The sequence below is a fragment of the Hyla sarda genome, chromosome 2 (genome assembly GCF_029499605.1).
Source record: "Hyla sarda isolate aHylSar1 chromosome 2, aHylSar1.hap1, whole genome shotgun sequence".
Taxonomy (NCBI): domain Eukaryota; kingdom Metazoa; phylum Chordata; class Amphibia; order Anura; family Hylidae; genus Hyla; species Hyla sarda.
In genome coordinates this window covers 173319254-173333582 of record NC_079190.1, presented here as the reverse complement: position 1 = coordinate 173333582, position 14329 = coordinate 173319254, and the positions used below count along the sequence as shown (strand labels likewise).

At 45.4% G+C, this 14329-nt stretch overlaps 1 protein-coding gene across 4 annotated transcripts in view; it reads right to left on the bottom strand.

Annotated features, from left to right (window-relative positions):
• Positions 1-2727: 2727 nt before the first annotated feature.
• Positions 2728-14329, bottom strand: part of ING1 (inhibitor of growth family member 1) — a 49150-nt gene continuing 37548 nt past the window's right edge. For 2 of the 4 annotated variants that reach the window (XM_056555767.1, XM_056555766.1), the window contains exon 2: positions 2728-4356. In XM_056555767.1, coding sequence (XP_056411742.1) covers positions 3653-4356 — 704 coding nt within the window. In that variant the 3' untranslated portion in view covers positions 2728-3652. Of the gene's footprint in view, positions 4357-5655; positions 5694-10268; positions 10935-11159; positions 11235-14329 lie in introns of those variants that run through there. The other 2 variants (XM_056555765.1, XM_056555763.1) reach the window with 2 other exon arrangements.

Sequence of the window (14329 nt, the reverse complement as noted above, 5' to 3'; positions counted from 1 at the left end):
GCCGCTATTCTATGGTCCCCTGCACTGACATATATACACCTATTCATATTTCCCACAGAGTTGTGATTGGCTGGAACCATCTGGTAAATCACAGCTCTCTGTGGGAAATATGAATAGGTGTATATATATGGCAGTGCAGGGGACCATAGAAGAGCGTCCGGCCGCATCTATAAATTATACAGAAGGATCGCAAGGGAACCCGGGGCGATCTGTCAATTAGTACAGGTACTACTACTCCCATCATGGAACAGTGTGTGTTCCATGCTGGGAGTAGTAGTACCACCTAAAAAAAAAAAAAAATTTAAAAACACACACACACTACATTTTTATTATTGTCGGCTACATTTTTAGTTCCCTGCCCGCACACATAAATTGATCCCTGTTTAAAAATGTATAAAAATTTAGTTATAAAAAATATTAATTTCATTAAATACAAATTTTTTCCATCACTACTGTATCTTTTTTATTATTTTTTTATGGTACCCTACAAAATTTTATTTTAAAAAATGGTATCTCCATCACTTTTTTGGATTGCTAAAGTCCAAGAGAGAATAAAAAGCTCCTGAAAAAAACTAGACTTCTATGGGGGAAAAAACCCACGATTTCTGGGGGGGAAAAACACCATAGGCTCAACATGCTGCGATTTTCCAAAACCGCCAAGGAGCTGAAAAACGGCCCAAAAAAAAAAAAAAAGTGAAAAAAAACGCCAAAAGGATTGAAAACAAAGCCAAAAGGATTCAAAGAACGCCAAACTGAAAAACGCCAAGTGGAAAAAGAATTTTGCGATTTCTCATTGATTTACAGCTAACATGTGGCCGCAGCGTTTTTTGCCCGAAAAAAACGCCATGCGGCAGAGTTGGCGTTTTTCCCCCCATAAAAAAACAAGTGGAATTCCAGCCTCACTCTGGTTAAGTTTTTGATGTAAAATGTCAAACTGTCTAACATTCTTAATTTTATATCACACAATAACCTCTTTGGGAAACTTAATTCCTAAACAGTTACCCTCACTGCCACCATTCTTACTGAGGCCCAGGCACAGAGGTATTCCGCCTCATCCAACGTCTGGTTGAGCAAGGAACTCTATGTGCTGACCCTGAAGTGCTAGCTTTTTTTTATTTTTATTTTTTTTTTTTAGTCCTTTGAGCACCAGCATGAGCACAATTATATATATAAAAAAAATAAAAATAAAAAAGCACTGGCTGCAGCGATGTCCCACCTCTGTCAGCGATGCACTGAGCTGTAGTATGACAATGGACAAAGGTTCTTCTGTAAACAACAGTCAAGCTGCAGATAGACGATCACTGCAGGGGACTGAAGCAGGCCACCGGAGGCACTGTGGGAGTGCTGGAGTTAAGTAGATGTTTTTTTTCCCATACCAAGAAAATGGGCCGATTTAGAAAAATAAAAAAATCCCACAGGCTTCACACCTGGTTTAAACCAATTTGGTCCAGCTTCAGTAGATGGCTCTTATAGAAGACTTCTTATTGGGGCTTTCTAGTGAAGCTGGTCAGACAGCACTGATAGCTAGGGAGTGAATCACTTTAAGAAGTCATCTCAGGGTAAAAAAACAAACATTTCTATGATGCCCAGGCTGCCTAATAATAAAATAATCAGGCCTCACCTGCCGAGCCTAGGCCACCAATGCTGTGACTCAATGAATCACACTGCCGCTCAACCAGATTAGCTGACCGGCTCTGTGATGCACTGACCACAGTTGGACTAGGAAGATGACTGCACCGGAGGAGCGGAGTGAGATACCAGGACACAGAGGGAGGAAAGGCAGTTGAGTTGTGTTTCATTTTCAGGCAGCCTGGACATTATAGATTTGTTTTTACTATTACAAAAAAAATTTTTTTTTTAAACTGTCTGATCAGTGGAGGTCCCAGCACTGAGACTTTTGGCATGTCTTTGTGATGTTAAATGTTAGACAATAACATTTACCAACTTTCTTGATTGCTCTACATTGACATGAGATACCAACAATAAAAAGGTTTACAAATGGAGGAGAGAATGATTAGTATGGCACCCCCAGTTGTTGGTGAGGTGCAGCAGAAGTATTATGTCCCGTAGGTCTTGTTTAGAAACACAACTAAAATAGTTTGTGCTTATTTTATTATATTTGGTTCAGTAGAGAAATTTTGCTCAACATTTTGATTATTTTTTAAATTTAGCTATAACCAGTGGAGTAGCATGAGTAGTGAAAGATTGGGAAACCTTCTGCTACACAATATAAGTCTTCTGACACTGGTGAAAACTATTCTATCCACGTACTCTTCTAGACAGACATGGGAATAGGCACAGATTTTTATTTTTTACTTACCAGTTACTTAAAAAAAAATCTAAACTTACCCCATTTATATTTTCTTTGGTTTAGTCATACCCCCCGCCCTTCATCCTAATATAACTATGTTGTTACTGTATACCTAGGAGCTGAACAGTTATGTTTTTTTTCAGCATGCTGCTTTAGGTCTGCATCCCACTTTGTACTCCACTTCCATTTAATAGGATATTCTCTGTGATACATTTTATGTCCAAGTGTTACAATGATTGGTTTTCTGGGCTCAACCTCTTATTTTCAAGACATTTTCATTTTCTTCAGTTCCCATGTTTCACATGATGTTTTGAGGTGTAACATGCTATGATGCTGTTATTCTGATTGTTTTTCATTTTTATTTGCATGCTATATTTCCATAAAACACAACCATTCATTAAAACAAATAAAATAAATTACTTTCCATAGATCTGTATTTATTTTAAGTATCACAGCTGTACAATCTTCATACATACAGAAGGAAATGCGCTTTGGCTATACAACGGCATTTAGCGACATTTCCAATTATAATACAACAAGTGCAATGTCACTTAAAATGTACATTTATACAAATTAGGATTGCTTCACTAATACCTGTGACTGTATAAAGCTTGATCTGTGTGAATTACTAAACCACTGTTAGGTTGAATAAAAAACATAGTTAATCATTTTAAAATGGCCGTTTCTGGTTCTCGGTCGAGAAGTAAAAAATATTTGCCATGTAAAATGCAGTTTTGCATCTCTTTAAAAATAAGCTACTTGTCTTAAATTCTATTTGTTGGAATAACAAAGCAGCCTTTGAACATGGGCCATTTCTGATATTTCTGCTACAAACACAAGGGGTGTACGGAAATAAATTACAAAGCAGTGGCTCTTGACAAAAGTCAAACTCTTTAGGGATATACACTGTTATTATAAAATAAGCTGGCATAGCTGTATGCCATAAGGTAGTGGTCAAAACATAACCAAACAACGAGACAATGGGCTGTGAGAAGACTAGTGGATGGACACAGTGCTTTTAAGAGTTTTAGAAGTGCATTAGACATCCACCATAACCAAGATGTTCTCCGACCCCCCCCCCCCCCAATATACTCCAAAAGAGGGCCTGAGATAAAGAACATGAGAAGACATGCATGGCATGAACAATAAATCAGCTCACTAGGTAGGTTCTTAGACGTAGAGATGGGATAAAGTGATGTTATTGCTGTCACTATAACAGGAATATCCCTAGACTTGGGTAGAGGAAAAAAAAAAAAAAGTATGCCACCCTCATCACCTTCACAAGGTGTGTCTGGGCAATAAATACAATGCTTTATTGTTCCCTCAGGATCTATTACTCAACTACCTGTTGTAGGCCCTCTCTTTTTTAGACTTCTCAAGTGCTTTACCCATGGTTTTTTCATTTTCTCCTCTACATTCAGGGCAGTACCATTTTCCTTTTGGTTTATGGTTGAGTCCAACACAAGAAAAGTGAAACCATTCAATGGGGCATTCTTCATTATCACAACCAATCATTTCACCATATGAAACTTGGTTACAAAGGCAATAGGTTGGCTCATTGGGGTCAATAGGAAGATCTGCAGGGGATGCTTCTCTTTCAGCTTTAGCTTTCGATCTCTTTTTCTTCTTTGATGTTTTTGGCTTCTTTTCTTTGGGTGTTCCTGATGTAAGGTCATCGTGGTCGTGATTAATTGTGGCATTCTCCCGATTCTCATTGTTCCTCTGCCTTCTAGATCTCTTATTGCTGGTTTTCTCAGTTTGAGAGAGAGCCTCATTTTTAGACTTATCTTGGGCATTCTTGCTGCTATTACTTGTACTGTCATTGAGATCCTGACATGTTTCAAAGAGTTCCACATGACTGTCCACTTGTCGTGTCCTGTTTTCAACTAGTTCCACCATCTGGCTAACTATCTGTATCTTGTCATCACCCAATTCTTGGCTACGAATAAGAGCTCTCTGGATAAACTGCAAAAGGCGCCGCTTCTGAATCGCATCAGATTCACGTCTGTATTTTTCATAGTAGTCATCCAACTCTTTCAGGATCTCTGCAATGACAAAAGTTGAAGTTAATAGAAAGAATCCACCAATGAAAATAAAAAACTTGTGGCAAGAATGTCTCATCCCCTCCACTACATTGATGTGTCGCTTCTGGGCATCTTTTTGCATTTTAGGAGCTTGGCAGCATGAGTAAATCAATTAGCGCGCCCCCTGTCCTTCATGCTCTAGCAGGTCATTCTTCCTGCCATGTACTACATGTATCGCAAGAGTTGTTCACATTTGTGATGCACACTTAGTGTGTATGCATGGTGTTAAGTAGTATTTTGGTCTCTGTATGTTAGATGAAGGGATGGCATACTGTAGGCTATACTATTCCATGGAAAACTGTAAAAAAAAAAAAAAAATCTTTAAAATAAGATCTTATGGGTGATGGATTCCACTGAACAGAAACTGTACCGTCACAGGCATCCACTAAATAGATACCATGATAGCTTTAATTTATTATGGCATGCCATATATCATTTTTTCACAATATAAAAAGACAACATTTTGTCTTTTATAATGGGTCCTATGAATGATGGATGTCTGTGATGATGGGGCCATATTCTCATATTCAGTTCGGCGATCCCGGTCTTTGTGACATATTGCCCCATCTGTCCCTCTAATAATGGAGTCCCCCACTACCAGTACCTGTCTGGCCTGCCCTGCACTGCACTCCTCCCTCCCTCCTTACTGAAGCAGACACCCCCTTGGTGGTCAGAGGCAGAGTCCTGCTGCAGTACTGCTAGCTCTGAAATGGCATCCCCCTCATCTGCCAACCAAGCAAACTTGTTGGGGTGTACCAGATCAGGACTAGCCTCCCTGACACTTTTCCTTCTACCCCGTTTTCTAACAGTAACCCAGCTAGCTGCCTGACTGTCCAGCACCTCCGTCCCACTATCCTCCCCCACCTCTACCCCAGAGAGTACTTGCTCAGTGAGCAGGAGTCTCCTCTCCAAGTTGTCAATGCATCTCAGTGTTGCCAGTTGCTCCTCTAGATCCATGATCTGGGCTTCCAAATGAACAACTCGCACACATCTAGCACAACAATATGTACCCTCAAACTGCTGTTCAAGGATTGCATACATTGTGCAAGATGCACATTGGACTGCATTTTCCAACATGGAGGCCATATTAGATTTGGTGATTGAAAAAAACAATCAAATATTTCAATTAAACTCCCTGAATTTAAAGTCCCTTATTTTTAAGTCCCTCTCACTTTTATACTCACACTCCATTGTATACGTCACACTCACTTGTTTACAGACACACAATCAGTAGCTCAGACAATCACTTAGTGTACTTGCTTTTATAGTTACCAGACACCACCTCTCTCTTCAACTGCCTGGAAGTGAATGCAAAAGGGATTTACAAAGAGTTTTTCGGTTTTCAACACTTATATCATGGTCCCTCATGTTTCAATATTAATAAGTCCTATGACAACCATTGTATGTTGGCATCATTGTATCTTTAGGGCCCAAGCGCTTCAAACTAGGGAAGAATTCCTTTCCAATTCCAAATACTGCAGCCAGAATAAATCCCAGAATTTATTAACCATTAGGGATCGACCGATATCGTTTTTTTTTTAGGGCCGATACCGGTAATCGGTGGACGTTAGGGCCAATAGCCGATAACTTATACCGATATTCCGGTATAAGTTATCGGCTATTTATCCCCTCGACACCGCTGCAGGTCAGTGATTTAAAGCGGGCGCTTTAAATCAATGCACTGCAGTGGCTTTTGCGGTGCCATAGGCCGGCGCCGTCACCACCACCCGCTTCTCTCCCCTACCTGTCAGGGTGGTCCGGGCCATCCATCCTTCCTTCCTGTAGTGTCCGGTGGCATTCCGGGTGGAGGGTGCACCGGTCCGGGCTGTCCTTTTCCGGGGGTCATCTTCTCCACTCCGGGCAGGCTCCGGCCTAGTACGCTGCATAGATGCCGCTACGCAGTGACGCCCGTGCACAGCGACGCACCTGACGTCGCGGCGTCTATGCAGCGTACTAGGCCGGTGCCTGCCCGGAGTGGAGAAGAGGACCCCCGGAGAAGGACAGCCCGGACCGGTTCACCCTCCACCCGGAATGGCGCCGGGAACTACAGGAAGGAAGGAAGGATGGATGGCCCGGACCACCCCCATTACGGGTAAGTTTTTTTTTTTTTATTGACTCGGAGGGTGGGGGAGGGGCCCGACCAGTATAGCGGTATGGGCAAAAATCCATAATGGTATACCGCCCAGCACTACGGTGGGGGATGTGACGCGGTGGGTCGGGGGGGTGGGGAGGCTGGGAGGTCGCGGAGGGGCGGGGGCGGGGGCGGTGCATTATCGGCAAGGTAATTGCCGATATCGATAATGCCCAAAATCGTGATTATCAGCCGATAATATCGGCCATACCGATAATCGGTCGATCCCTATTAACCATAGCTTGTAATATTAAATGTTTATTTTTTTTAAGTCAGACATCCAGGTCCCTGTTGAACATGTTGAGGGAAACAACTACTACGTCCAGTGGCAGCAAGTTCCATAGTCTTACTGCACTGATACAATTTGAAAAAAAATATATTTTCTTGTTTGTTTGTTTTAGGGATGTCCCGAAACCATTTTTTTAAAAAAAAAAAGACAGTACGAGTACCAATACCTTTTTTATTTTAATTTTATTTTTTTCGTCATGTGACAGGTTTTTTTTCTCTTTAATGGGAAAAAATTTTTTTTTTTAGTATTTATAAGCAGAAGGGCTTTTTTTATATTTAAAAATATAATATATATATTTTTTTATTTAAAAACTTTTGAAAGGGGGATATTAGGGAAGGGGTTAATTCACTTTTGTTATTATTACATGTAATCTGTAGATTGCATACTCTGATCAATGCTATGCCATAACATAGCACTGATCAGTGTTATCGGAGCTCCTGTACTATTGCCTGCCATATGGCTGGCAGCAGTATAGGAGCGACGATTGGACAGATCAGAGCATGGTAAGGGACCTCCGGCCATCGTCTCAGCTGATCGGGACACCGCTGTGATCCCAATCAGCATCCCTGAGCTAACCACAAGTAAATTAAAGGACTTTTAGATGCCGCAATCAACTTTGATAACAGCGCCTAAAGGGTTAAGGCAGGACATCACCGCGATCGGTGATGTCCAGCATTAGCCATGGGTCCCAGCTATGACGCTCACTCAACTGCTGTACGCACTCCATTATTCGGGTAGCATGCACAGGGCACCTCCGTGATGCCTGCTATCAGGGATATTTGCACAAGTATATGTATTCGTGCAAATGTCTACTATCGGTCCGGATACAGATACCACTATCAGGACATGCCTAGTTTGTCTGCATATAAAGATCAAGTACCAATATTTTTTTTTTATCTAACCCCCCTGTCAAGCCTCTCTGCCCGCCCCTCGCAAATGTCCAATATCAGTACCAATATGGCTACTGGGGCCTCACTACATAAAACTAAGATGACACTTCCTGTTCTGTACAGATCACTTCCCAGCAGTTCCCTCTTTTTCAACACAGACAAGAGTACAGTGAAAGGTGTACACCAGTAATATGGATAACTGAGGTACACACAATAGCTGTTGCTCACAGATCACCCCTCTCCTCTCTGTAGAATGACCTATAAAAAGTTCACACAGCACACCCAGACACCCTTTCCCATTCTCGTGAACCTCAGTTATTGTTGTCTATGTCCATGAGGCTTGCTGTCAAGCATATTTCTAAATGCTGTTAAAGGGGAACTCCAGGTAACAAATGTATCCACTATCTGATCAATGGGGCTCCCTGCTATCTCCTGTACAGGGTTCAGTCACTTATCTGTCCTCAGGCAACATAGGCAAGATCGTAGTATCCATAATAATGTATTAAAAAAATGTAATAAAAAAAAGTTACAGTCAGGAAATCAAACCTAATACACGAGTCACTTATTGGCTAATAGATGTGGGGAGGGGGTCCCAAGCACGATCCCACCCTTATGATGGACATGCACCCTAAGGGGGAGATTTATCAAAACTGTGTAGAGAAAGAGTGGATCAGTTGCCCATAGCAACCAGATTCCTTCTTTCATTTTTCACAAGCCTCTTTAAAAAGGAAAGTAGCGATCTCATTGGTTGCAATGGGCAACTGCACCACTCTTCCTCTACACAGGTTTTGATAAATCTCCCACTAAGAGTCTATGCCAAACAGTGGTCTCCAGCATGCTGGGAGTTGTAGTTTTGCAACAGGTGGAGGGCCACAGTTGGGAGACCACTCTTTGCTAATAGAGCGGAGGCGCAGGTAAATCACATGTTGCACACAACTTTTATTATTTCCTTTAGATAAAATGAATCCCCCCCCCCCCCCCCCTCAGAAAGACAACCATACAAGGTGTGTGACAGATGACATATACCTAGTGTACTTAGAAATCTGTCCTGTTTTCTGAAAGATTTAGAAAGGAAAAAAAAAAAAAACTATACAAAAATTATATCAAATGTATCAAGCCTACAACAGAGTGAGTAAAGAGTAAACAGGACACGTGACCTCCCTATTGTGACCGTCCATAAAGTAACAGCTGGCGACGGCTAATCTGCACGAGCGGCTCCTGCCTGCTGTGGCTACTATGCAGCCCTCCACTAGCCATTCGGGATGGACAGTACGCTGGCTATGGTGTAGAGCGCCTTCAAGCCCTAGATAAACAACCAGCGGACCCCCGCACATAACAATAGCCATTGTGGTAGGAAATCCCTCATCATGCCCACAGAAAACATGGCCGCCGCATACGTATATACTTTCCTGTATTTTCTGCCCATATCAGTACTGTAGGGAAGCAGACTTTATAGCCCGCCCACTCTAAAGACTCCCAGCCAATAAAAACAGGTGGGCGGGCAAAGACATTCAAATGAATGTAAAGAGGTCTACTAAATTGCGAAAAGGGGCGGACCAACCAACAAGGGGCGGGGCACAATAGCAACAAATGAGAACACAACCAGCACCCGGGACGTTCTAAAGTAGAAAGTAGCGGCCAATTAGGACAAAGAGGCGGCGACAACAGAATGACGTATACAGGCCCCCGGTATAAAACCAGCAGTGTGTTCTCTAGTCAGGTTAAAGCGCGGCTGGCGTTCATACCTTAAGTGGTGCTTAGTAATGTACGGTTGTGTGTACATATACAAGTGTACGTGTTCTAACCAGTCCTGTACACGCAAAACAACAGTATAACACATATATACACACAACGACACCGACTGTCCACACACCGCGGCGGCCCCACAGCAGGACGTGACGCGCTCCCTACTATGTATTCACACCGGTCCTCGGTAGCACAATAAGTTACCGCTCACGTTTATAGACCCAGCCCAGGAGAAAAGAAGCAAACAAGGGAAGGCAGCCGGAGACACCCCGAATGTGACGCATTTCTAGCAACGGGGGCCATCTCCGGGGGACCGAGTGACCCGCTCCCGGTGTACGGTGCGGGGGAGGAGGGGGCTCGGCGCACTGCGGCCCCTCACACATCCATGTCTGTACAGCCCGCGGAGTTCCAATGTCACACTTTCCTCCATCACAGGAGAGCGCTAACAATGGTGTGTGACAATGCAGAGCCGGCCAGCTGTGTGCCCGGAGAGCTGGAGCCCACTGCAGGCAGGTAATAAAGATGAACACAATGAAGAAACCCTGCCCACTACTACTACTACAGCTATCCTGGTGACTGTACATTCCTCAGTGCTGCTGTATAACACAGCCCGTCTATTGTGCGCCAGGGAGGATAACGGGGTCCTCAGCACACCCGCCCGGTAAAGCCCTTTTGTTCCGCCCTATGACAAGCACAAGTGTCCCCCGGAGACGGGCAGGGGCACAATGCAGGATGCATATGGAGAAGACGCCAGACAAAACAGCAGCAAAAGTTGCACTCCAGACACTACGGGGGGATCACGTCCAGCAGCCCCTACCTTGGTATTTGGCGTCGATCTCTCGCATCAGGGAAACGTTTCTTTGCAGGTCGAAAGGCAGAGACTCGATGGAGTCCAAGTAATCCTCTACATAGTTCACCATGTGAGTCTGGTCGCCGTTGGTCGGGTTTAACATGTTGTGCTTCTCCTGTGTCCAGCACAAGCCCACCAGGCTCCTGCCAGCTCCAGGATCTGTCCTCTGAGGGCACTTGCCAAGACCACAACCTCCTCCTCTACCCACCTCCTGCTCCGGGGATAATAAATAAAGGCAGCAGCAGCCTCCTGGAACTAGTACTGCTGCCGATCGCACGGATGGGGCACAAAAACAAAGGCGATCCCCCGGAGAAGACCCTCCGTGTCTGGCATCAAGCCCCCGGAGACGGGATGCCCGGGCAGAAAACAGGGGCTTGTGCGGCGGGAGAGCAGCGGGGAAAAGTCCGGTAGGCTCAGCAGCTGATTGAATGGCTGTCTTTCTGGACAACTCGGGAACAAGACAGTGGAAGGAGGTTGTGGTGTGTGTAAGGGGGTGGGGAAAGAGGTGGGCGCTGCGAGCCGAGAATGCAGCAGGCAGGAAGATGAAGTGTTGTGGAGGGAGGAAAGTGACAATGATGGCCGGGGTGGACTGCTCGCTGACAGCCCGGATGGACACACAGTATGCCCGCTTAGCACTCACTGGACACTTAGGAAACAGTCCTCTAGCTGTGAAGAGCTGGGGCATGCGCACTGTCACCCCAGCCTCTTAGTGTATCTTTAGCAGGGCTCCTCCTGCTATACGGCCACACACTTTGTGCATACACATAAAGTTACACAGACGTTCATCGTGAACGCGGACATGACATTCTGACAGCGCAGCTCTTGTCACTAAAAAGAACTATCAATCCCACAAGCCACCTGTCACCAGGAGCCAACCAATGGCTGCCGCCTCTCGCCATTTGTGGGAGGGGCTTGAAGCGCGACGCCCTTACAAATCCTTCATCCTAGTCACTAGGTAACGCGCAACGCGCGCCCGCAGTGGGCGGAGCTAGCTAGGCAAAGCGGAAGTTGCTATAGTAAAGGTGGGCGGGGTGTTGCTGAGCTGGGAGGAGATTGGCAGGGCTCAGTGTAGCCATGACAACAACGCCAACAGCCCAGCCCTCGGCCCGCCCACTTAGTGCCAGAGAAATAAATAAATGCAACCTACCTCCTGCTCTAGTAAGGATCCCGGGGATGGAGGGGGGTGCTGGGTAGGCGGATTAGCATTAATGTGTATTGCTTTATTCAGTCAGTAAGTTCATGTTCACATAGAGGAGCGGTTATTATAGGGTTACTGTGGAGCAGGGCGGGAGGAGGAGGGAGGAGAGAATGCAGCAGGCACGAAAATAAAGTGTTGTTTTGGCAGAGAGGTTGAAGTGGACCCGGCTGATCACTGCCATAGTGTGCACAGGGCCAAGCAGGGGGCTCCAGAAGGAGGAGGATAGATGCATGAAGGAGCCTTCCATAAACGTGTACTCTGATCGCCATGGAGGGGAAGTACAGGCAGGCTTCTGCTTAGCTTCTGACACACCACAAGATCTACATTGTTACTGTCATCTATCTGTAAAGATCTATTCAACAAGACAGCTGCCCCCAGAAATACAGCAGGCAGACATGACCTCAGTGATCCTCTTGTTGGGACTATGTATGTATAGATCCTGTGGTCAGTCTCAGCCCTGATTTACTAAGAGTGTTGTGTAGGTTTCTTTGTTTTCCACGGTATTTACTAAGGTTTCCCTACATTTTCCACTTTCCCTATACTTTGTTTTTTTCATATGCACTGATCTGTCTGGTTTTCCTAAAATCCACATTTTATGTGGAAACCTTAGTAAATATGTTGGGTTTTTGTGAAAATGTCGGGAAAACACCCCTTTTTCCGGGTTTTCTTAGCAAAATGAAGAGTTAGTTGGGGTTATTTTCAATTCTGGCGAAGAACCTCACAAAGGATGTCGGGTTTGCAATAGTAAATGAGGGCCATTGTGGTCAACATGGTGGGTGGCTAGAGTGGTTCGCCCGGGCCTCCCAGTAAAGATGGCACTGAAGGGGCCTAGTACCTGATTAAGCTGCCTCCTCCTTTCATCTGAAAGCTGTGGATTGATCTCCACATCCTGAAGGGATCCCTGGCTCTTAGCTTCCTCCACTAGATCAAGTAAGGGATCACCACCCAGCCCTTCCTCTGGTGCACTACATACACTGAGTACCACCTCAGGGTCATAGTATGCCTTCAGCATATTAATGTGGTACTGTCTCTGACCTTTCTCATCAAGGGCTACTACATATGTGGTGGGTTCTAGCCACCGTAAAATGGTAAAGGGGCCCTCCCAGGCCACCTGCAACTTATTCTGCCTAATGGGGTTCAGAACCATTACCTTCTGTCCCATTTCATAGACCCGGTCCCTTGCATTGCGATCATACCAGTACTTCTGCCTGGACTGTGCTGCTGTGAGGTTGTCATGTACCAGCCCAGTCAATGTCTGCATCCTGTCCCTGAATCTCAGAACATACTCCACCACAGAAGTCTTTGCACTTTGGACCCGCACTTTGCGACCATACAATAACTCAAAGGGCGAGAAACCTGTAGACTCTTGGGGTACCTCCCTGTAAGCGAATAACAAATGGGGTAAATACTTTTCCCAGTCTCTGCCCTCCGATTCTACAAATGTTTTTAGCATTTGTTTCAAGGTGCCATTGAACCTCTCGCAGAGACCATTTGTTTGAGGGTGGTATGGGCTTGCTACCAAGTGTTGTAAATTCACCTTTTTACAGAGGCTTTGCATGAGATTGGACATGAACTGGGTGCCCTGATCAGTGAGCATTTCTTTGGGGAACCCCACCCTGCAGAATATACTGATCAGTGCATCTGCCACCTTATCTGCTCGGACAGAGGATAAGGCAACAGCTTCAGGGTACCTAGTTGCATAATCCACCACAGTGAGAATAAATTGTTTCCCTGTGCTGCTGGGTATAGCTAGAGGTCCCACAATATCCACTGCCACTCTAGGGGAACACGAGTAACATCCCCAGACTTACCCACCCTCTGGCAGACCCGACAAGATCTACAATAATTGGCAACAGCAGTACCCATACCCGGTCAGTAGAAATTGTGTGCCAACCTGGACTTTGTCTTGGCCACTCCCAAATGTCCTGCCAGGGGGGTCTCATTGGCCAACCTCAGCAGCTCTTTCCTGTACGGCCTAGGAACCACTAACTGCCTTTCTCTCTCCTGGGCTCCTAGCATGCCTTTGGAAAGGGACTCCCAGTACAAGATATCATTTTCCCAATATACCTGATGCCCATCTGTGTCAACACCTGTATGTTCAGCACGTTGTCTCAGCCCTTCAATGGAAGGGTCACTGCACAGAGCTTCCCGGAAATGCTAATTTCCCTCCCCCCCATCTTGTGGCATCAGGGAGCACATTTCCCCCAGGTGAACTAGCATCCCCACCTTCCTCTGCTGTGGCTTGCAAGTCATACATCTTGCCCCTTGCATCACCATCCTCCCTTCCTTTTAAAGCTGCAGCCCTGGCATGCTGCTGACGCGTTACCACTGCCACCATTGTATGCCTCCCTGGGGTTTACCTTCCTCCCCCTCAGTTCCAGACATAACAATACAGGCATCATACACAGGGCTCACAGGATTGGGACATATCACTCACTGCTGGTCCCTCATCCTTATATGTCACCAGGGGCACACCAACCCCTAGCCCATCTCCACTAGGTTTTGGCATTGGCAATGCATTGTCACCACATTTCACAATACACCCCATTCCACTTTTGGAAAACATTACTGGTTCAGTCATAGGTAAACAATTATCAATCCCCTGCACCCCCCCCCCCCAGTTACTACAGTTCACAGTGTCTCCCAAAGTCTCGCACAGTACCTCAGAATGAACAGGGCTCTCTCCTAGCCCATCCGGTGTGCAGGTAGTGTCCTCTGGAGCATAATGACAGAGCATCCGACCCAAATCATTCCCCAGCAGAACATTAACAGGGATGTCCTCAGAGACCCCCACCTCCCGCAAACCTTTGCCTGTACCCCAATCCAGGTA